We start from the raw sequence: 22,064 nt of genomic DNA on the forward strand, positions 1-22,064 counted from the left end.
GCGATGAAAAAGGAACTCGCAAATTTTTTTTTTCAGAGAAAAGTGTGAAATTTTTTTAAGCGAGAGAAAGAAGGTGAAAAAAAGAGAAGCGAGAGCTCAGGATGACGGGGAAATGAAATCTGTTCCACAGAATTGTTCACCAAACTCGTGATCTTGCTGCTTGCAGATAACGAGTCGTATGTGAAAGTTTGCTTTATAAACAGCTGTGAAAGGTCGAGGTTCCTCTTAACTCGCTGGTAATAAATACATAAAGCGAGAGCAGTGTTTCACAAACACACTTTTTACTGTTTCCTGCTTTAACATCAACACACTAAAATCAAGGGTTTTCTTGAATGTGTAAAAAAAAAAAAAAAAAGTGTAAAAGATAAATGAGCCGGAATTCAGGAAGAACTTTAATTTATTCACAAACTTGATTAAAAAACGTCCACATGGACCTAAAAGTAAACATTCAAACACAAGATTTTATAAATAGCTTTAAAATCGCAGAATGTTTAGTTAATAATAAAAGTCAATAAAGAAAACCTTTTTAGTATTAACAGCTCAGCTAGTGCTGATCATCGTGTTTTTGTATAAAGGATATAAATTATGCTTTTCGTTTTAAATGGAAACGTCTTATTTCAGGCTGTGCTGCGTTTCTCGGTGTCTCCTCAAGTCCACCTTGCGTTGGAAGCCTTTGCCGCATGAGTCGCAGCCGAACGGTTTGAATCCGGTGTGTTTGCGACTGTGTGTGATCAGGTTGGAGCTCTGACTGAACGCTTTTCCACACACTTGGCATTTGTGCGGCTTTTCTCCTGAAAATATACGGTGATCAGTGCAAAGTAAACATTGAAATACAGTACTATTACACAAAGCAAGCGCTTTATAAAGTTATATTTTACAGAATTAAACACTTCGTGTCATGCTGTTAGAGGAAAATAATCAACATCAGGTTGGTGTGATGAAGCGGAGTCATTGTGACAACTCCGAAGCGGATTATTTTAGCATGCTAACAGTGAGCATGTTAGCCATAGTTTGTTTGCATATTAGCATTAGAATGTTAGCATGCTAGCTGTTAGCATATTAGCCTTAATGTGTTAGCATGCTAACAGTTAACATGTTAGCATACTAGCTGTTAGCATGTTAGCCATTAGCATATTGGCATGCCAGCTGTTAACATGTGAACTGTTAGCGTTCTAGCTCTTAGCATGTTAGCATGCTAGATGCGAAGTGTTTTCAACTAAAATTTTGCAGTTTTAAAATTTGATATATTGTCTTTGTACCATTTTCAATGAAATATAGAATTTCCATGATTTGCAAGTCTTCATATTTATTTATTTATTTATTTAATTTATTTTTTTTGACAGTTTACACAGTGTCCCAACTTTTTTGGACTTGGGGTTGTACACTAATACACAAAGCAAGCGCTTTATAAATTAATATTTTACAGAATAAAGCACTTCGTGTCATGCTGTTAAAGGAAAATAATGAACATCAGGGTGGTTTGATGAAGCGGAGTCACTGTGACAATTCCAAAGTGGATTATTTTACCATGCTAACAGTGAACATGTAAGCCATAATTTGTTTGTGTGTTAGCCTTAGCATGTTATCATGCTAACAGTTAACATGTTAGTCGTTAGCATGTTAGCATACTAGCTGTTAGCATGTTAGCCGTGAGCATATTGGCATGTTATCTGTTAACATGTGGACTGTTAGCATGCTAGCTCTTAGCATATTAGCATGCTAGATGCGAAGTGCTTTCAACTAAAATTTCTCAGTTTCAACATTTGATATGTTGTCCTTGTACTATTTTCAATGAATATCAGGTTTCCATGATTTGCAAATTTTCACATTCTGTTTTTATTTACAGTTTACACAGTGTCCCAACTTTTTTGGAATTGGCGTTGTACACTAATACACTAATACACAAAGCAAGCGCTTTATAAATTTATATTTTACAGAATAAAACACTTTGTGTCATGCTGTTCGAGGAAAATAATCAACATCAAGGTGGTGTGATGAAGCGGCGTCACTGTTACAACTCTGAATTTGATTATTTTCCTGTAACTGCCATGTTCCGAAGTGTTTTATTCCTTTCACACCACAGCAATTTGTCAAAGATTAAAATTTTTTTATTAATTATGTAACATGAATGATGCAACGTATCTTTTTATCTGTTTATAGCTACATATGTTTATAGCTACTGTATAATGTTGTGAAGTTAATAAGACAAAAAAAAAACAACGTAGCTTGTTACGTTACCAAGTGCGACGCATTTATAGCAACATTAAATGTAACTGTAAACAGATAAAAAGTGTCATGCATCATAAATTAATTTTATTAAATAAACAGTAAATCATTGTTCGTGTTGGCGAAGTGCTGTGGTATAAGAGGAATAAAACACTTCGGGATGTGCTGTCGGAGGAAAATAATCAACAGTAACACTGCATCATTACACCAACCGAGAGTTGATTATTTTCCGATAGCAGCAGCGGCTAGAGATAATGAGATGAGATGAGATGAACATGATACTGTTTTATTCTTTACTTTTAAAACATGTTTTGTACATAATCAGTTTATTTAGCCACTTAAAGAAAATCTGTGCTTTTTCTATACAGATTAAGATTGTTTCTAATAAAATGACATTAATACAGCTACTCATTCATTGTTATTTTGATTCATTTATGAAATTTAAGGTTGTGTGATCAGCATTTTTAGACAATGTTGTATGCGAGTCTTGTGAATGCTATCCATTTTAATAACATATTTGAACTTCACACGGTTTAACAACGAGCACTTCACTCGTACGCAGGACGCAGTGATGTAAACGTAGCGTAACTTTACCTGTGTGGATGAACGTATGTTTCTTCATGTCGGATTTCTGGTGGAATCTCTTGCCGCAGTACTGACAGGGGTACGGCCGCGTGTCCGAGTGGATCAGCAGGTGTGTGGACAGAGTGGACGACCTCTTGAAGCTTTTCCCGCAGATTTTGCAGCTAAAAATCCTTTCCTGTCATGTCAAAATATATATACAGACAATATCAGTTCATATTTGAGGTGACTGTAGCTCTTTATGGACTCTGTAGATCAGTAACCTGCTGAAATGTCAGGTTTATAAACCAAACCAATGATGATTTGATTCATATTGGGGGGAAAAAACGAGTTGATGTTTATTATTAAAATTCATTTTAACCCTAGATTTGTTACATTCAACGAACAAGTCCCGCCCCCAGACACAATCATCGTTAATTAAAGGACGTTTGATTAAAGGAATATTTTTGGTGTACACGGTTTCCTCCTTTACTCCAAATGTACTCAATCGTCCAAGAAGTCTTGGACGGCTGATGTTTGCTTCTTGAGTTTTTCCAAAAAAGCACCATGTAACATCAAGGTTCAGCTTGGACGGACAAGCAGGACAATCCAACATGGTGGACAGAGTGTTGGTGAAAAATATTTGCCTTATTGGTGAGTGAATAGAGGGCGATTACTGCGAGCTGGCCTAGTGGTTAGCGTGTCCACCTCTCGATCAGGAGCTCGTGAGTTCTACTCGCGGTCGGATCATACCAAAGACCATCGTAAAAATGGTACCTGCTGCCGTCTGGTGAGGCACGCTGCAATACAGATGCAAGTGGAGTCAAACTCTCACGGTTTCCAGAGGACCCGCCCCCCCACTGTAACCCTAGCTGTATAATAGGCGAGAGGCCGAGGGCTATAGAAGCGGAGATCAGCGTCGCCCAATGCACCTTAAGAACCTGGCTAGTACTGGAACGGGCGATTGCCTGAGAAGACCAGGTTCTGGCACAGGACGGACTTTGACTTTGATAGAAAGAGATTAATGATATGTACAACCTCAGATATTTTGACGTCAGTATTGTAACATTGCAGTGTAACTAGAGATCATAAATTTGTTCTGCTTGAACTTAACACGTTACTCTTGGAAATTCCTCTCCTCGTGAGCCTACCGTTATACATTTGAGGTCTTAACTGTACATACGGACCCCAGGAAGGATAGAAATAAAGTGCTAAATGTGATTCAAATGGTCTTGAAGTCACAGACTCTCTGTCTCTGAAACAGTAGACCTCGAAATCAAAACCCGAGTCAAGGAGCTCCAGGAAGATGAGCTTCCCCAATCCCCAGCCAATCAGGTCATTGTTTACACGTGACGTTGTCTGAACACGTGATATTTTTCCACGGGCATCTTTGTACATCCTTGTTGTATCATGAAGTCACGGAATACGGATTCACGGAAAATAAAAATACAATACAAAGCATGGATCTTTTATTCACGGATATGTGATTATTTTCTGTGAAATATCAATAATAAATTAATAAACATATAAATGCAGGTAAGATATTTTAATTATGAACTTCAGCAGTCCAAACTAATTGTTTTAATTGTTTTAGACTTGTTAATTTTTTATCCGTGATGCATCATCTGTATGAAATCCGTAACCAATCTGTAATATACTGAAACATCCATGACCAATCCGTAAATGATTAGCATCCGTGATGCATCTGTATGGAAGTCCGTAACCACTCCGTATTTTTTATCCTTTATTATATTATATTTCCGTTATCCGTAGTCCGTGACCTATCCGTATTTTATCAACCACTGGAGTGTGTGCATGGGTTGTTTTGGAGTCCAAACTGTACAGTATGATCCGGAATAATGTGCTACTACTTGGAAAAAACTTCCATGACTATTCCTAAGTTGCATGCATTTATTTCCCTGAGTGTCAGGACCAAGCGATATTACTGTATAGTGGGGATTATAGTTGTGGTGTTTCTGCTCCAGACTGGAACTAAATCCAGGCAGAGGGATCATCTGAGTTGGAGTTATAGGTATAGGTATAGTTATCGGTGTTGTAGGACTGGGCCCTTAACCTGTACTAGCTAGAACTTGGTGCTAGCATTGTTCTCCAGTCAGCGCTTTTCCTGCAAAATCAAGTCTAGCGTCATAGCAACCTTAATGTAATCTGTAGGCTCCGCCTCCCAAAGTTTGATTGTGAAATTGTAACAGAAAGCAGTTGTTGTTGCGTGACGTTGTATGAACGAGAATAAAGTTTCAGTTTAAATGTAAATGTGTAAATCCAGGCCGCTGTTTAACAAAATGGAATGGCAGATTTTCATTTTGCAGATGTCTGAAGAAAACTGATGAAGATTTGGGCTGACGTTTTTGGGAAAGCTTTAGCTGCATGAGGAGGAAGGAGAATGTTGATTTGCTTAGCGTTAGGAGGAAACGTCGGACACCAAACACCAAACATGGCTGACTGTAGCGTAAATTAAATGTGCTGTAAGTTTGTTTGAGTTTGTTTTTTGGTTAATATATATTTTTTTGTTTTTTTTCCCCCCAAGTTGGTAATTTGAGAATTCCCCTCCAATCAAATGATAGATACCAAGTAAGGATTGGTAATTTATTTTCAATTGCATTTGTTTTTGGATTATTTTGCATCATTCATATATCAGACTGCATCAATCAATATCTTAGAAAATCTTAACCTGATAAATTTGGCTAAAAGAAAAAGAAAAGGTCAAACTGTCCAGTAATGCACAGTAACACTGTATATTATATATTTTTCATACTTGCGAGTGGACAACTTTGTGTTGTTCCAGACTGACGGCGTGACCGAATGTTTTCCCGCACAGCTCGCATGCGAAAGGCCTCGTGCCGCTGTGTGAGCGCCGGGCATGGACCTCTAAACCATGAGGTGTAGAAAACACCTGGATCAGATTTAAGACAAAATCAGATTTACTACTGAAATGGAAAACACACACACCCGACATGATTCCTGTCTTGAAAGCCATACCTTAGTGCACTTGACACACTTGTAAGAGCTGTTAACCTGCATCCGTGTGCACAAGACATCAGAATGTGATTTGATCTCTGCGTTCTCAGGGATGGTCTTGAAATCGGTGTAATATCCTCGTGTGCGGCTCTTCAGCAGATCTGTCGCCAGTGAGCTGTACTCCTCCTGAGAAAACCCTCTGAACGGGGATGGATCGGAGAAAAAGGCCTTGGCGATCTTCTTTGTGGAGCTGTAAACGCCGATCGTTGGCGTCTCACGTGCCATGTGACTCTGCTGAAATGGTCTAACGAGACGTCTGAGCTCTGATCGGGCGTGAGTCCAGGCACAGGGTCGGAACGTCAGGTCGAAGGGTTGGATATCATCTGGTGATGATAAGGAATATTCATCCACATCTGTTAGCAAAAAAAAAAGGATTATTTTGTTAATACTGTAATTAATTGTTAATGCAGAATATTTTCACATCAACTAGCAACAATCAATTTATAAATGGATTTATAGCTAGAGTGATAAATGAAGACTTATTGCATTTAATTCACTTAAGCGGTAATATCTACAACAACTATTAAAGCTAGACGGCCTTTCGATTTCATAAAATCGGTGAAATTTAGTTCCGTCTGAAATGTGGTGATTGTGATACATGTTTATTTCTGTAATATCTCACAAAATATCAGGCCATTCTGTGGCTGGGAAGTTATTTAATTTGAGGGGATTAAAGTAAATAATGTGCATGAAATCGCTCGCTTGGCGCAGTCAAGCAGACAGAGGAAGTCCGTGTGCGCATGCGCAGGTTTACCTTCTTCTTCTTCTTTTGGGTTTTATGGCAGCTGGCATCCACAGGGTTGCATTACTGCCATCTACAGGTTTCCCTTTGAGCGTGCACTGACAGTTCCATCATTCTGTCGCTAAACGAACAGCTGATCACACCGAGGTGCTCGCTGAGCGCCCATATTTATTAGTTTGGTCCTGCGTTTCCTCATCATCATCATTATCTCTAGCCGCTTTATCCTTCTACAGGGTCGCAGGCGAGCTGGAGCCTATCCCAGCTGACTACGGGCGAAAGGCGGGGTACACCCTGGACAAGTCGCCAGGTCATCACAGGGCTGACACATAGACACAGACAACCATTCACACTCACATTCACACCTACGCTCAATTTAGAGTCACCAGTTAACCTAACCTGCATGTCTTTGGACTGTGGGGGAAACCGGAGCACCCGGAGGAAACCCACGCGGACACGGGGAGAACATGCAAACTCCACACAGAAAGGCCCTCGCCGGCCCCGGGGCTCGAACCCAGGACCTTCTTGCTGTGAGGCGACAGCGCTAACCACTACACCACCGTGCCGCCCCCCTGCGTTTCCTTTCCTTCGTATATAACATAACGTCTTTTCTTCTCACTTTCTTTCCGTTACTGTAGTCGCCCTTTCATGTTTCATTCGCACACTCACGTCCTCTATTTTTCTCTCCTGTTTCAAATTTGTATCCCACAATGCCTTGCGTGAACGGGGAAAGCCCACCACATGATGCATGACATAGTATCTTGAATTGGGTCATGGTGAAGCAGGAAAAAATAGCGGAGAATTTAGGGCCACTTGGCCCTAAAGTCATTAATTGTTCTATTTTTTTTTTTAAACTAATGAAATTGGAAGTCTGTGATTCGAATTCAGTAGCTTTCAGTCCACTAAACAAAAATAATCGGGTGTCAGGAAAATTCTTTTTATGACCTACACTTGAAAAATCTGAAAGGCAGTATAGCTTTAATGTATGAATGTATTGATGAACGACTTTGTGTCGGTGGGCGCTCTATATAAACAGATTTTTAAAAACGTGTATACTTATCAATATGGTGAACTTTTTTTGTCAAGCAATGTTTATGTTTATTTAACATTTATGTTAAATGAAAGGAGTCTCCAGTGTTAGCACTTTGCAACAATCAGAGGTAAAGCTGGAGCGTCAAGACTGGCGTTTAACATGACAAGCTGTGTGTGTGTGTGTGTGTGTCTTATTAACTTCAGGAGAGAAAACAGAGCCTGGTGGGGGAATGACTGTTTATAACTGCTATAACGTATTAAATATACATTAAAAGCAACTATAAAAGGATAAAAAGTACCACGTGTTCATCTCATCTCATCATCTCTAGCCGCTTTATCCTTCTACAGGGTCACAGGCAAGCTGGAGCCTATCCCAGCTGACTACGGGTGAAAGGCGGGGTACACCCTGGACAAGTCGCCAGGTCATCACAGGGCTGACACATAGACACAGACAACCATTCACACTCACATTCACACCTACGCTCAATTTAGAGTCACCAGTTAACCTAACCTGCATGTCTTTGGACTGTGGGGGAAACCGGAGCACCCGGAGGAAACCCATGCGGACACGGGGAGAACATGCAAACTCCACACAGAAAGGCCCTCGCCAGCCACGGGGCTCGAACCCGGACCTTCTTGCTGTGAGGCGACAGCGCTAACCACTACACCACCGTGCTGCCGTACCACGTGTTCTTCAGTAAATCACAAATGGAAAAAAAAGGGGGAAAAAAACCCTGACAAATTTGCTGTGGTGTAAGAGGAATAAAACACATTCAGATGTTTTGTTCAAAGAGTAACAATAACACCACATTATCACTGATTATTTTCCTAAAACATCATGACACAAGATGTTTTATTCCTTTACTCTATACCATTGTACTGCATTTATACAGGGAGTCCAGGGCTGTCCAACATCCTCCTAAATAAAGGTATATATATACACTGAGCTGGGTTCTATTGGACCTCATCTTTCTGTCGGATTCGGGTTCGTGTACCTGGAGAAGACGACGGCGATCTGGGTCTCCACACAGACTCCTCATACTCCGCCGGTGGATCACACACACTTCCCTCACAGCTGAGCGGAGAGTGTTGAGCTTTATGTTCCGCTGTACACACCGCGCTGCCTTCAGGTGAGCATCGACCTGCACCTTTATTCACATCCTCGCAGCAGTGAGTCTCGGCCTGGATCTCTGCACAATCACAAGAGTGTCAGAGTGTGAGAGGGGAAAAAAAATATAAAAAGCCATGAGAACATGAGCCATGTTCTTTTTTCATAATTTTTTTGATTATCAATCTTAAAATGTATTAGATTTTGCCATCAAATCTGCTAAATTTGGAAAATTAGCTCAATAATTTTGTAAATGAGCTTTCTAGCTAGCTAGCTAGGTTTTGTAAACTAGCTTGCTAATTTAGCTAGTTACACTGCAAAACATTATATCCTGTTAAGCAAAAATATCTTTAATATGGGTGAATTTATCTAATATTTCTTATTAGAACTCAAGTATAAGATCATTTAGCTTACTTTTAGACGCTTTTACTCATTTCAAGCTTTACATTTTCTCATTCTGTTGGCAGATACTTTTGCTCATGTTAAGCATTTAATTCTAAAAGGAAGCAAAAGTATGCCAATAGAATCAGAAAATTTAAAGTTTGAAATGAGTACAAGCGTCTAAAAGTCAGCTAAATAATCTTATATTTGAGTTCTAATAAGAAATATTAGATAAATTCACGGGCGGCACGGTGGTGTAGTGGTTAGCGCTGTCGCCTCACAGCAAGAAGGTCCTGGGTTCGAGCCCCGGGGCCGGCGAGGGCCTTTCTGTGTGGAGTTTGCATGTTCTCCCCGTGTCCGCATGGGTTTCCTCCGGGTGCTCCGGTTTCCCCCACAGTCCAAAGACATGCAGGTTAGGTTAACTGGTGACTCTAAATTGAGCGTAGGTGTGAATGTGAGTGTGAATGGTTGTCTGTGTCTATGTGTCAGCCCTGTGATGACCTGGCGACTTGTCCAGGGTGTACCCCGCCTTTCGCCCATAGTCAGCTGGGATAGGCTCCAGCTTGCCTGCGACCCTGTAGAAGGATAAAGCGGCTACAGATAATGAGATGAGATGAGATAAATTCACCCATAATAAAGATATTTTCTCTTAACAAGATATCTTTTTTTTTCCAGTGTAGTTATGTTTTGGTTTTGTTGCTAATGTGATTTAGCATTCTTTCAAGCAGGGTTTTTAAGCATTAGCTAACCAGCAAGTCAAATTCCAGGTTTGTCTTGGTTGTGCATGATGATCCTGTGCTAAGCTCTTTTTCATTGGTTAAAAATATAAACATTTCACTCTTGAATACTTGAGTTTGTTTAAACGTTTTTCACTTTCACTCATTTTTTTCCTCCATACTTTTAATTCAGTAAGATTTTGAGACAGTACCTGTACGTTTTTCAAACCGACATTCCGTTTCTCTGTACTTTTCCCACTCCTGGTTAAAGCACAGGTTTCCCAGCTCTGGTCCTGGATGGAGAACCAACTGTACTGCATATTTTAGTGGGTTTTTTTCCTCCCCCTGAATTCTCCATCCAAGACCATGGCTGTGAACAGTGTGTGCAAAAACTAAATACACAAGACCCCTGTTGACTTTGTGATGTTGCTAGTTGAGCTAAAATTTAACTTTGGTCCAACTTCAGGTCCAAATCATCGCAGTTGGCTCTAATTTCTATAAGATATTTATTTATTTAGTATTTATGGAAGGAGTCTCCAGTGTCAGTGCTTTATAACTGACTCAAGTAGGAGGCGTGGCCTAAAGTCTGACTGAACTTACAGCGTCATGCTTATAGGATCAGTACAAAATTAAAGAATGTCACAGACTGAACGTCCTGCCTGATTGTGGGGTAAAGAGTGAAACTGTCTCTGAACCATTTTTAAAGAACATACCTGTGTAGGTGTGTGTCAGTAGAGCATCGAGGCGGATGTAGTCGTCTTCCAGGCTGCGAGGTTGGTGGTAGCTGTGAGCACGTTTGCTCTTCACTAAAAATGACCTCGGCATGTTCACTGTCCGGGTTGAGGGTCTAAGGAGAATAAAAAAACAGAAATATAGATGCAAACAGTGATCTATGGAGTCCAAGCACCCAAAGTCTACAGATGTTTCATGGAGATGAAATGCTGTCTGTATGTGAACCTGTCTGAAACCTTTCCATCTCTGTCCGAGCTTCAGGTGAAATTTTATCACCTGCCCATCAATGATGCAGACGCACACCGGCGACACAACACACAACAGCCTGCTAACGAGGACACAGGTACTCCATTACACTCTACACTCGGGGTAGAATACTCTCATTAATACTTAATACTTAATTGAAGGTTCGTGTTCAAAAGGAAAACCTTCATGAGGCATACAGAGCCTGTCAAAAGTTTGGTCACACCTTCTAATTCTAATTCAGTGTTTTTTCTTTATTTTTATGAATTAAAAGTCACTTCATGTCTTAAAGTAATGATGGACATCATTTCTCTTTACTTAGTTGTTCAGTTCTTGATGTAATACTTTATTACAGCTGTAGTGTTGAATAGGGTTATTTATTTAGTATTTTTAATTATTTACTATTTGATGATTTCAAACGCATTAAGAAGCCAAGAAACTTGTCCACTAATTATCTTTTGACGAGACACACCTATTAATTGAAAAGCATTCCAGGTGACCACCTCATGAAGCTGGTTAAGATAACGCCAAGAGTGTGCAAAGTGTCATCAGTGTAAACGCTGGATACTTTGACAAATCTAAAATATCAAGCATATTGTTTTTTTTAACACTTTTTTCTTTACCATATAATTCCAGATATGTTCCAGATGTTATTTCATAGTTTTGACGTCTTCAGTGTTATAGAAAAGAGTCAAAATATATTTTAAAAAACAATGAATGAGTAGAGTTGGGGTGTACAAATTTTTGACTGCTACTGTATATTTAACAGTTATTCCACGAAATCGAGTCGTACATGAGCTGATAACTGACGAGGCGCATAGAACCGAGATTGAGTGGAATAACTGTTTTATTCTCTCCACATTCACTGGATTTTGAGAAACAGAGCATTTTTATTTTTTGCAAATTCAATAAATAAAAACTTTATACAAAATGTCTGACAAAATCATTTCCGCTTAGAATGTAAACAAACCGGTGAAATGACAGCAGCGATTTGTGAAAAATGCAATAATAATAATTCTTGAAAAATAAAAAATAAAAAGATCCATTCTTACCATCAAATATTTTCATTCCATATTTTGTTGATTGTTTTTTTTGTATTTTTAAGGGGTTTGTTTTCGAGTAGAGTTTTTATTTCGTCCTCAGTTGGTTCAGCAACATGGTCCGCCATTTTGTTTTTCTCTACTCACGGTATATGAGTTGATATCCTAGTAGTAGAGTAGCCAATCAGAGCGCATGATTGCTCATATCCAGTGAATGTGGGTAGAATAAATAGTGATATAAAGCTGACAAATATTTAATACTTAATTAAAATCTTGTGTTTGTGAGGAAAACCCTCATGGAAAGTACATAAATGTAGAGAAATTTGAAATAAACACACAAAGTTGAAATAAACAGATATAAACCTGACATAAATGTACATGACTCTGATAAAAACCTTCATAAACCGGATATAAAACTACAGAAATCGGACAGAGTACCACATGTTTACATAAACCTGATATAACCGATCTAAAGTGGACATAAACCTACATACATCTGATAAAAAAAACTTCAGAAACCTGATGTAAATCTACAGAAAGCTGATTGGCTGAAACAACTAATGAATTCAAGTTTCTTAAAAAAAAAGAATTAATCTGAATTTGATGAACTAAAGTTGAAATATGTTACATCAGCAAATAATTCCCTTTCAAGTTGAAATCTATTTAAAAAAAAACATAAAAAAATTAAAATGAAATATATAATCAAAGTGACAATAAATTAAATATGAAATCTATAAAATCTAATTATCTATAATAAATATAATAAATTAAATTTAAAATAATTTAATTTTCCCCAAATTAAGCACAAAATGCAAATCCTAAGTGCACAAAAAATCATTTGTGTCTTTCATATAAAGTAGAAATAATGTCAACTTGACTATAAATTCAATTGTAATAATAATAATAATAATAATAATAATAATAATAATAATAATAATAATTTTTGAATATTTTAACACAAATATTCTGACTTCTTTGGGTTTCTTTTAAGCCTGTATATAAATAGGATGTGACATATGTGTGAATAGTTGAGTTCCTTTTATTAAATCTGACCATTGTGTTTATGGGATTGGTTTTATATATATATATATATATATATATATATATATATATATATATATATATATATATATATTTTAACACAAAAATTTTGTAACATACACCAGCGACGTCACATCGGGTCTTAATCATGTATTATTTACAGACCTGCACATATATTTCCTGAAACTATCTTTCTCTCTCTCTCTCTCTCTCTCTCTCTCTCTCTCTCTCTCACACACACACACACACGTCTACATTTATATTTTTTTATATCACGTCCAAAATAAATATCCAGCACTTTATTGTAGTCCTCAGACTCCATGTTTGGGCAAATTGGCCTCCATAAAATCATCTTTCGTTTTTCCCTGAGCTCAAGGTCTGACAGGAAGATAGAGAGGATTTCAGTAAATGTGAGAAAAAAAGTTTGGTGTAACAGCTGGGGTGGGAGAAAGTGTATACACACACACACACACACACACACACACACACACACACACACACACACACACACCAGCATGGAAGTAACCCAATGTAAAACAAACCAATAAGTTGTTGAAATATTTTCTACTGGGTCAAATAAACAGTGTTGTCTTAACACACCAGATTTCAGAGCGTAAAACTTCCAAACTTCCACATGCTAAAACTTGGGCATCACACACTGAAAGATGTGATGGAACATTGTGGGTGTTTTGTTTACCTTCGTAAGGTAATTTCACACTAAACGAGTTTGCATAACAGGTCTTAATTCAACACTACAGGTTTACTATTCAGAGAAATCACAGACATTTCACAGGTGAGTGATGCGTCATGGTATATGTTCTTGACTCAGACTGCACTCAAGTCAACACGTTCAAGTGTCAAGTCGTGGTTATGTTCTAGGTTGTCCTTTTAAGCAATTTTGGGGTTAAATTTTGTGTAATGTTGTTGTATATGTATATATATTTATTATTGTAATGTGCATGTCAACATATCTGTATAAAACATGCACAACATAAGTAATAATAATAAACTTAAACACATCACATGAATCCTGGGGGGAAAACACACACACACACACACACACACACACACACACACACACACACACACACACACACACACACACACACACGTATCAGACACTTGTGAAAATTAATGAATTGCATGGGGGGGATAAAATGCCTAAAAACAACAACAAAAAAAAACATGTGCTCTAGGTGTGACAAATAAACACGTGAATGCAAATGAATCGTGAAAATAAAACCACATGCAAAAATGAATGTAGGGGGAAAATATTTGGAAAGAAATTCTTATGAATTAAAAAACATATGCAAGGATTAATAAGGAAAAAATTCCTAAACAAAACCCATTTATAAATAAATTAACAAAATCGTGTGTGTGTGTGTATATATATATATATGCATGCAATACTTGAGACAAATGAACATGTGAAGATGAATGAATTGTGTGAAAAAAATGTGGAAAAATTTCATGTGACAAAAAACCCACGTGAAGTTCTTGTGGACTTTCTGTGAGGGAATTGAATTCACTTTAATCGGAACATCTGTGTGCGCGCGCATTCATGCAATTAACCAATCAACCAATCGTACAGCAGCATGAAATCATGAAGCTCATTCAGCTCCAAGAGCTCGAGTTAGTGTTCACATCAAACATCAGCATGTGGAGAAGAAGAGAAAAAAAATCTCTGATCTTCGTGACTTTCTATAGCGCCCCCTAAGGGTCATGGTGAGGATTTTTTTATCACCTTTGGGGTTCCTTACAACCCAAACAACGCAAAAATAAACAAATAAATTCGCCATCATGTCCTTTAGGAAGACCGCTTAACTCTGTTTAGAGTTTAATCCATGCATGAATGCTGCGAAGAAAACAAATCCGTCTACTTTGTGTCAGTTCTGTAATGAAACAGGTTCCACCACTCTGTGCAAACGTGCAACACAGAAAGGCATCTCAAAGCATATTGAACCTTCAGGTGGATGAGGTAGGACAGAAGAGGAACGCATTGGGTTTCACTCAGGGCAGCTTCACCAGGAATCTGAGGTAGGTGCAAAATCACACAAACCAAAGTGATGAAGACTGAGAGGGGAAAAAATGTCGCCTGGACTTTTTTCTTTTTCTTTTTTCTTCCCCCCCCTCAATCTTTCAGCTGGATGGAGTAAAAATTACATCCTGGGTTTCTTTTCCTGAACATTTCATGTTCACTGCTACTCGATCCAACATCTGTGCACTGAAGCACAGTGCAGTGACTTCTTCTTCATAATTTATAAAAATATTTCAGTTCTACATTGTTAAGTGCAACTTAGTCAACCAGAGCTGTTCGTTTATTTATTATTTATGACTACCGTAACTCTTGAAATACAACACGAATGAGATAATTCAGTGCTGAAAGAGTCAATTCTACACTTTGAGGAGTTAATTCTACTCTCTCTCTCTCTCTCTCTCTCTCTCTCTCTCTCTCTTTCTGTGACCTGCTGTTAACTCTGATTATTAGCCTTCCTTATTCATTCATAACCTACTCATCTTCCTGCATCGTGACAAATCCATGTTGAGGGATTAATGATCGCGAATAAAATCCTAGATGCATGCAAACATATGCGCGCGCGCACCAGAGGTTATACAGCTGTTATGGCACTGATGAGGAGCATCAGGAAGGTATTCCTGTGATCGGTGCATTTTTATCTAGAGTGCATATAGAAATGTGTAACACTAAAACTCTGTGTGTGTGTGTGTGTGTGTGTGTGTGTGTGTGTGTGTGTGTGTGTGTGCCCACCTGTTGCCTCTGCGCGCGCGGTGTCCTGGTCTGAATGTGTTGCTGCTGCTGCGCGCTTTAAATACCCCGGCTCAACTTCCTGGAGGAGGTTTAAAAGGCCCAAAGCTGTAGATCTGCAGGTATACATGTGCGCACACACACACACACACACACACAGCCATGCATGGACCTGTGGGTGAGGATGTGGATGCTATAAACTGCACGCACTGTCCCGTTATAGATGCATGGAGACGCCTCGCGCTATAATCATCATGAATCACATCAAGATTTTTTTAAAGCTTCTGCACAGGAAGATTTTCATATTTGGCCCTCGTAGGATTGCATACACTTATTCTAGCAGGATTAAAATACACACACACACACACACACACACACACACACACACACACACAGGGTGGCACGGTGGTGTAGTGGTTAGCGCTGTCGCCTCACAGCAAGAAGGTCCTGGGTTCGAGCCCCGGGGCCGGCGAGGGCCTTTCTGTGTGGAGTTTGCATGTTCTCCCCGTGTCTGCGTGGGTTTCCTCCGGGTGCTCCGGTTTCCCCCACAGTCCAAAGACATGCAGGTTAGGTTAACTGGTGACTCTAAATTGAGCGTAGGTGTGAATGTGAGTGTGAATGGTTGTCTGTGTCTATGTGTCAGCCCTGTGATGACCTGGCGATTTGTCCAGGGTGTACCCCGCCTTTCGCCCGTAGTCAGCTGGGATAGGCTCCAGCTTGCCTGCGACCCTGTAGAAGGATAAAGCGGCTAGAGATAATGAGATGAGATGAGACACACACACACAGAGTTCACAGAGACGCACAGACAGAGTTCTTGCGGTTATTCATGGACACTTTTAGGAAACAAGGTTTGATCTAGCACCCTGAAGGAACCCGGGTTAGAGCCCAGACAGTGTTTCCTTTCCTTCTCCCTAAAAAAATGATCAGCGTAGAACAAACACTTTCATAACATTTGAATCATTTAGCTTTTGTACAGAAAAAAAACCTCTCCCAAAAAAAAAGAAGAAAAAGTTCTTGTCTTCTGGTTTGTCTCTTTTCAAAGAACCAGTAAAGGTTCTATCCAAAACCATGGTTTTATCTAACTTGTGGTTATTTGTATATCTGGACACTTTTTAGGAAACAAGGTTTCATCTAGCACCCTGAGGGAACCCGGGTTAGAGCCCAGACGGTGTTTCTTTTCCTTTTAACTTTTAAAAAAGGATCGGTGTAGAATACTTTTAAGAAAACTTGAATTATTTAGATTATGTACACACACACACACACACCACGGACCTGCCTGATCCATCCTGGTGCCCTGTGTCTGGTTGGAGTCTCATCGCATCGCTCCTGTGGAGGACGGCCCCATGTGGACAGTTGGGGGTCGCGCATGGAGGACGCTCTGGACTCTTGCAGTGGTGCTTTTGTGGCTGGGGACTGCAGTTGACTTGCTGACTCTGGGACTGAGGTTGTCGTGAACGGTTTTGCGCTTGGGTTTCCGTCGGTGGGGGGTTATAGCATCAACGAAGCTGACTTTATGTTAGGACTGTTAATGTTATAGTCATGCTGTCTGTTGTTGCCAAAATGAGGATGGGTTCCCTTTTGAGTCTGATTCCTCTCGAGGTTTCGTCCTCATGTCGTCTGAGGGAGTTTTTCCTTGCCACTGTTGCCACAGGCTTCTCATTGGGGATAGATTAGGGATAAAATTAGCTCATATTTTAAGTCGTTCAAATTCTGTAAAGCTGCTTTTCGACAATGTTTATTGTTAAAAGCGCTATACAAATAAACTTGACTTGACACACACAAAAAGAAAAAGGTTCTTGTGTTCTGGTTTGTCTCTTTTGAAAGAACTGGTGAAGGTTCTGTCCAACATTGTACGTGAACCCTTAATAGTTCTACATGGAGCACAACAAAAGAAGGAATCTCTTTTTAAAGAAATCACTCATATTTTTGGACGCTTCGTGGAGAGGAAAAAACCCCAAACACTAGTTTCATAGTGCTCTAAATGGTTCAGGTTCTGGTTTCTCTTCTACAAGCCCTTCTTCAGAAAAGGTTCCACACAGAACCACCTTTTGAAAGCGTTTTATATTGTGCCATTATAGGTTCCATCGACTGTCCCTTTTGGGAAAAGCAGTTCAAGGTTCCACATAAAACTCGAGATGTATCTGAGAAAGAAAAGTGTGAGTGTGATTGAGGTGTAGCGCAGAAAAGTGCGAGTGCAGCTCATGATGGAAGGACGAGTTGCTCTGAGCTATGAAAAGAAGTTCGGTGGTTCTCTGATGAATGGTGAAGGGTGAAGTGTGACCGAGCCGGAAGACTTCGACTCCAAAACTCCATGGAGGCAAAAATATGCCATTCATTTCAAAAAAGGGGAAGAATGACAGGAAAATAAGAGAAGGAGTGAGTGAGTGAGTTTCCTGTAAAAATCTGTAGACATGGACAGGATTTGGGCCCAGGATGGACGAACGGAAGTTCATCTCTCAAAAACTGAAGAAGCTGGACAAAGAAGTGGTCGGACATAATAATAGTGCGATTGCTTGCACAATATCATAAGGTTTCATCTGGCACCCTGTGTTCTACCTGGAGCCATTTCTTAAAAGGAAACTGGTTCCACATAAAACACCATTGGAAAGCTGGTGTGAAGATTTTTCTATGCTTTTGGGGAGAAAAAAAGTTCTATCTAGTGCTCCAACTGGTCAGTTGGTTCATCCAAATGAATGGAATATCCACTAAAGGTTCTATTCAGTTTTGAAAAACCTAGAACCCTACCATATCGACACACAATTCTACATAGAACCCAAAGACCTTAGAAAATCAGAACCATTTGATTACTTTTATCGTCGTTATGGGCATTGTCTACACCTTCTACACATTTTCTGCCATGAGTGGTGGTGGTGGTGGTGGTGGTGGGTTTCAGAAAAGGTTTCAAAAAGCTAGAACCCTTTTAAAATGGGTAACATTTTGACATTAATCGAGGAAATTTTTTTTTTTTTTGGGGGGGGGGGGACCTGCATCATCTAGCACCTAAGGGAACCCTTAGTAGTTATACAAACCTTACAAAAAAGTTCCCTTTTTTTGCAAAGGATTCCACATAGAACACCTTTAGAAAGCTAGAACCAATTATTATTTTTTTTAAAGTTATCATTACAGGGACATGTTCTTCTCAGTCTCTGAGAGACCTGGTAACAGTTCTATTCAAAAAGCTAGAGCCCTTTTAAAAGTGTTTGGACACCAATGTACACTCTAGATATAAAAATTTGGTGTAGAACATGTACAGAATGTCCATAATGACGATAAAATTAATCAAATGGTTCTCAGTTTCTAAGGCATTTGGGTTCTATGTAGAATTGCTTGTCCATATGGCAGGGTTCTAGGTTTTACAAAACTGAATAGAACCTTTAGTGGATATTCCATTCATTTGGATGAACCAAATAACCAGTTAGAACAGTAGAGAGAACTTTCTTAATTCTCTCTTCAAAAGTATACATCATGCAACACCCTGAGTGCTGGAACCCTTAGTGGTTCTAGGAGACCTAAAATAGGAGGGGAAAAAAGACTTTAGATTTTTTTTCTTTTTTTTGGAAATAGTTCCACAGAACTGCTTTAGAAATCTAGAACCATTAAAAAATGGTGCTCTGGACACTAATCTACACCACATTTATATTTCCCATCTTAGGAGAACCTTTAATAGTTCTATGTTCTTTGTAGGGCCTAAAATACAGTTCCACAAAGAACTCACTCAGTGTGGGTCATGTGTCATGTGCATCCTAAACGGTTCATGACTTCTGGTTTGTCTGTTTGCGAGAGCCAATAATGGTTCTATACAGAAAAGCTGGAACTCTTTAAAACAAGAGTGTACCATTTGGAGAATAATTCATGTTCCTATAGAAAATAAGGGTTCCATGTACTGCAGAACGTTTATAAAGTGAGAAAAGGAAGCTGAAAGGCAGGTTCCACCTTCTAGTCTCGTCTGTAACACACCAAATACCTCGTTGTTGAGTTTGTCTTTTGCATTGGCACCCTGTTGTTGATTATTTTCCTGGAACTGCATGCAGTATTGTTAGTGATGGTAAAAACAGGACTAACAGGTAAATGTTGTGGTTCTAAGACTGTAGCGCTGAATTCTGGATGAGCTGGAGTGCGTTTGGGTTTTTTAGGTGATGGTTCTAAGTCAAGACAACTAAAAGAAACTGGAAGTAGGAGCAACGTTCCTGAAAGTGATGACAAGAAGAAAGACATTCGGATCAAAACAGTTGATTTGTCAGAGTTTATTAACAGAAAGTTGAAGGGTTTTTAATGAAAAGACAAATACATGACCTGATTAAAAAGAAAGAAAGAAAGAAAGAAAGAAAGAAAGAAAGAAAGAAAAATCCACCCTTCCTCTCCTTTCCCTCCCTCACATTTTTTTAACTGTTGGACAAGTTTAAGAGCCCATACAAGTACGTCCATAAAAATAAAAATATCTAAGAGGTCAATTACATTCAAAGGGTCCCAACCAAATGACATCATCATCTACACAAACCAGAAATAGATGGTTTACTTTTTTTTTTTTATCAGAAAGGTGCAACGGTCTATAACTAGTAGATTTTTGCACTTTCCTTTTTTCTTTTTCTTTTTCTTTTTCTCTGGACACTGTGATCTCTCCAAGACGCCGAGTGCAGAGAATGTAAACGTGACAAACAGTCAGAACAGGAAACCAGCGCTCAGAGTGAACAGACTATCACTGCAGAGAGGGTCAGGCCTGGCTGAGTGTAAACTCAGTCCCCCCCACAGACAGACACAGACACACGCACAGGGTTGATGGTAAAACTCTCGCTTAAGAGAATACGTGATTGAAATAGCAGCACAGAGAGGCTGTGATAAGACCTTGAGGTTTCTGCGCTCGACTCTGACGGCTGGACTAACCGTGAGAATGAGTAGCGCGTGTATGAGTTATTTCTGCAGCTCAGCTTGGAGATCGGTACGATCTAAATAACAACGCAGAGGCTTTAGTGAAGAAGCTGAATACCACATGTGTGAATTAAAGAGCATTGTAATAAACCATGGGTAACATGAGTGCGAGTGCAACTGAGAGTGGCTACAACATTTATAATAAGCTGAGCGGAAAGTACGGAATAAAACTCTCAGCGTTGTGAGGTTACAGGAAAATCATCAACAATGGAGCAGAGTTACTGCTGCCATGTCAAAGTAGTTAAATGTAACTACAAACAAATTAGGACGTGCCGTTCTTTTACGAAAAAAACCTTTGAGGTATAAGAATTAATTTTGTTGAACATTCGTGAAAGGAGGACTGCCCCATGAGGACAGTTGAAAGTCACACTTGGAAGACGCTCTGGATTCTTACAGTAATGCTTTTATGGCTGAGGACTACAGTTGACTTGCTGACTTTAGGACTGCAGTTGTCATGAACAGTTTTGCACTCAAGTTTCCATCAATGAAGAGTTTATAACATCAACGAAACTGACTTCATGTTAAAACTGTTAATGTTATAGTCATGTTGTCTGTTGTTGCCCAAATGAGGATGGGTTCCCTTTTGAGTCTGGTTCCTCTCGAGGTTTCTTCCTCATGTTGTCTGAGGGAGTTTTTCCTTGCCACCGTCGCCACAGGCTTGATCATTGGGGATAGATTAGGGATAAAATTAGCTCATGTTTTAAGTCGTTCAAATTCTGTTAAGCTGCTTTGCGACAATGTTTATTGTTAAAAGCGCAATACAAATAAACTTGACTTGACTTGAAAGAAGTTAGCTCCTGTTCTCACTTACATTATAGCAGCTATAAACGCCCATTCCCTCCTCAGCCTCACTCTTCTCCCTCTTAAACTTAGACAAAAAAACCCACCAATTAAACTTATATTAATTACTGAAAAGCCAAAGTGTCCTGGAAATCTCATCTCATCTCATCTCATTATCTCTAGCCGCTTTATCCTTCTACAGGGTCGCAGGCAAGCTGGAGCCTATCCCAGCTGACTACGGGCGAAAGGCGGGGTACACCCTGGACAAGTCGCCAGGTCATCACAGGGCTGACACATAGACACAGACAACCATTCACACTCACATTCACACCTACGGTCAATTTAGAGTCACCAGTTAACCTAACCTGCATGTCTTTGGACTGTGGGGGAAACCGGAGCACCCGGAGGAAACCCACGCGGACACGGGGAGAACATGCAAACTCCACACAGAAAGGCCCTCGCCGGCCCCGGGGCTCGAACCCAGGACCTTCTTGCTGTGAGGCGACAGCGCTAACCACTACACCACCGTGCCGCCCTGTCCTGGAAATATCTAAAAAAAAAAATTTAATTAAAGACCCAGCTTTGTTTCTGACTGTTACAAAGCACTGACACTGGAGACGCTTTCCAATAACGTTAAACAAACGTCTCATCTCCTTACAGAAAAAAACTTCACTGTCGGGTGCGCAAGAGAGGCGAATGCAAGTGCAGAAGTGTTTAATATTATACAGTGCGATTTATA

General features: G+C 39.5%; 1 protein-coding gene across 2 annotated transcripts; it reads right to left on the reverse strand.

Moving 5' to 3' along the window:
• Window positions 1-486: 486 nt before the first annotated feature.
• Window positions 487-15,664, reverse strand: gfi1aa (growth factor independent 1A transcription repressor a). 2 transcript variants are annotated; one of them, XM_060905486.1, is made up of 7 exons: window positions 15,623-15,664; window positions 10,513-10,646; window positions 8,590-8,784; window positions 5,785-6,176; window positions 5,561-5,698; window positions 2,821-2,986; window positions 487-791 (listed from the first exon to the last, which is right to left on the reverse strand). In XM_060905486.1, exons 2-7 carry the CDS (start codon window positions 10,622-10,624, stop codon window positions 613-615), a joined length of 1,182 nt encoding a protein of 393 aa, XP_060761469.1. In that variant the 5' UTR covers window positions 10,625-10,646; window positions 15,623-15,664; the 3' UTR covers window positions 487-612. The 2 variants fall into 2 exon arrangements, with proteins under 2 accessions (XP_060761469.1, XP_060761470.1); XM_060905487.1 differs by lacking the exon at window positions 8,590-8,784.
• Window positions 15,665-22,064: the final 6,400 nt, after the last annotated feature.

This window comes from Neoarius graeffei, chromosome 23 (assembly GCF_027579695.1).
Source record: "Neoarius graeffei isolate fNeoGra1 chromosome 23, fNeoGra1.pri, whole genome shotgun sequence".
Taxonomy (NCBI): domain Eukaryota; kingdom Metazoa; phylum Chordata; class Actinopteri; order Siluriformes; family Ariidae; genus Neoarius; species Neoarius graeffei.

Bases quoted from the DNA above. Each gene is read 5' to 3' on its own strand.
- gfi1aa (XM_060905486.1), bottom strand. From the start codon at position 10,624: ATGCCGAGGTCATTTTTAGTGAAGAGCAAACGTGCTCACAGCTACCAC. The intron at 8,785-10,512 runs GTATGTTCTTTA...GTGATTGTGCAG, and splicing joins ACTGACACACACCTACACAG to AGATCCAGGCCGAGACTCAC. The intron at 2,987-5,560 runs GTATGAAAAATA...TTGACATGACAG, and splicing joins ACAAAGTTGTCCACTCGCAA to GAAAGGATTTTTAGCTGCAA.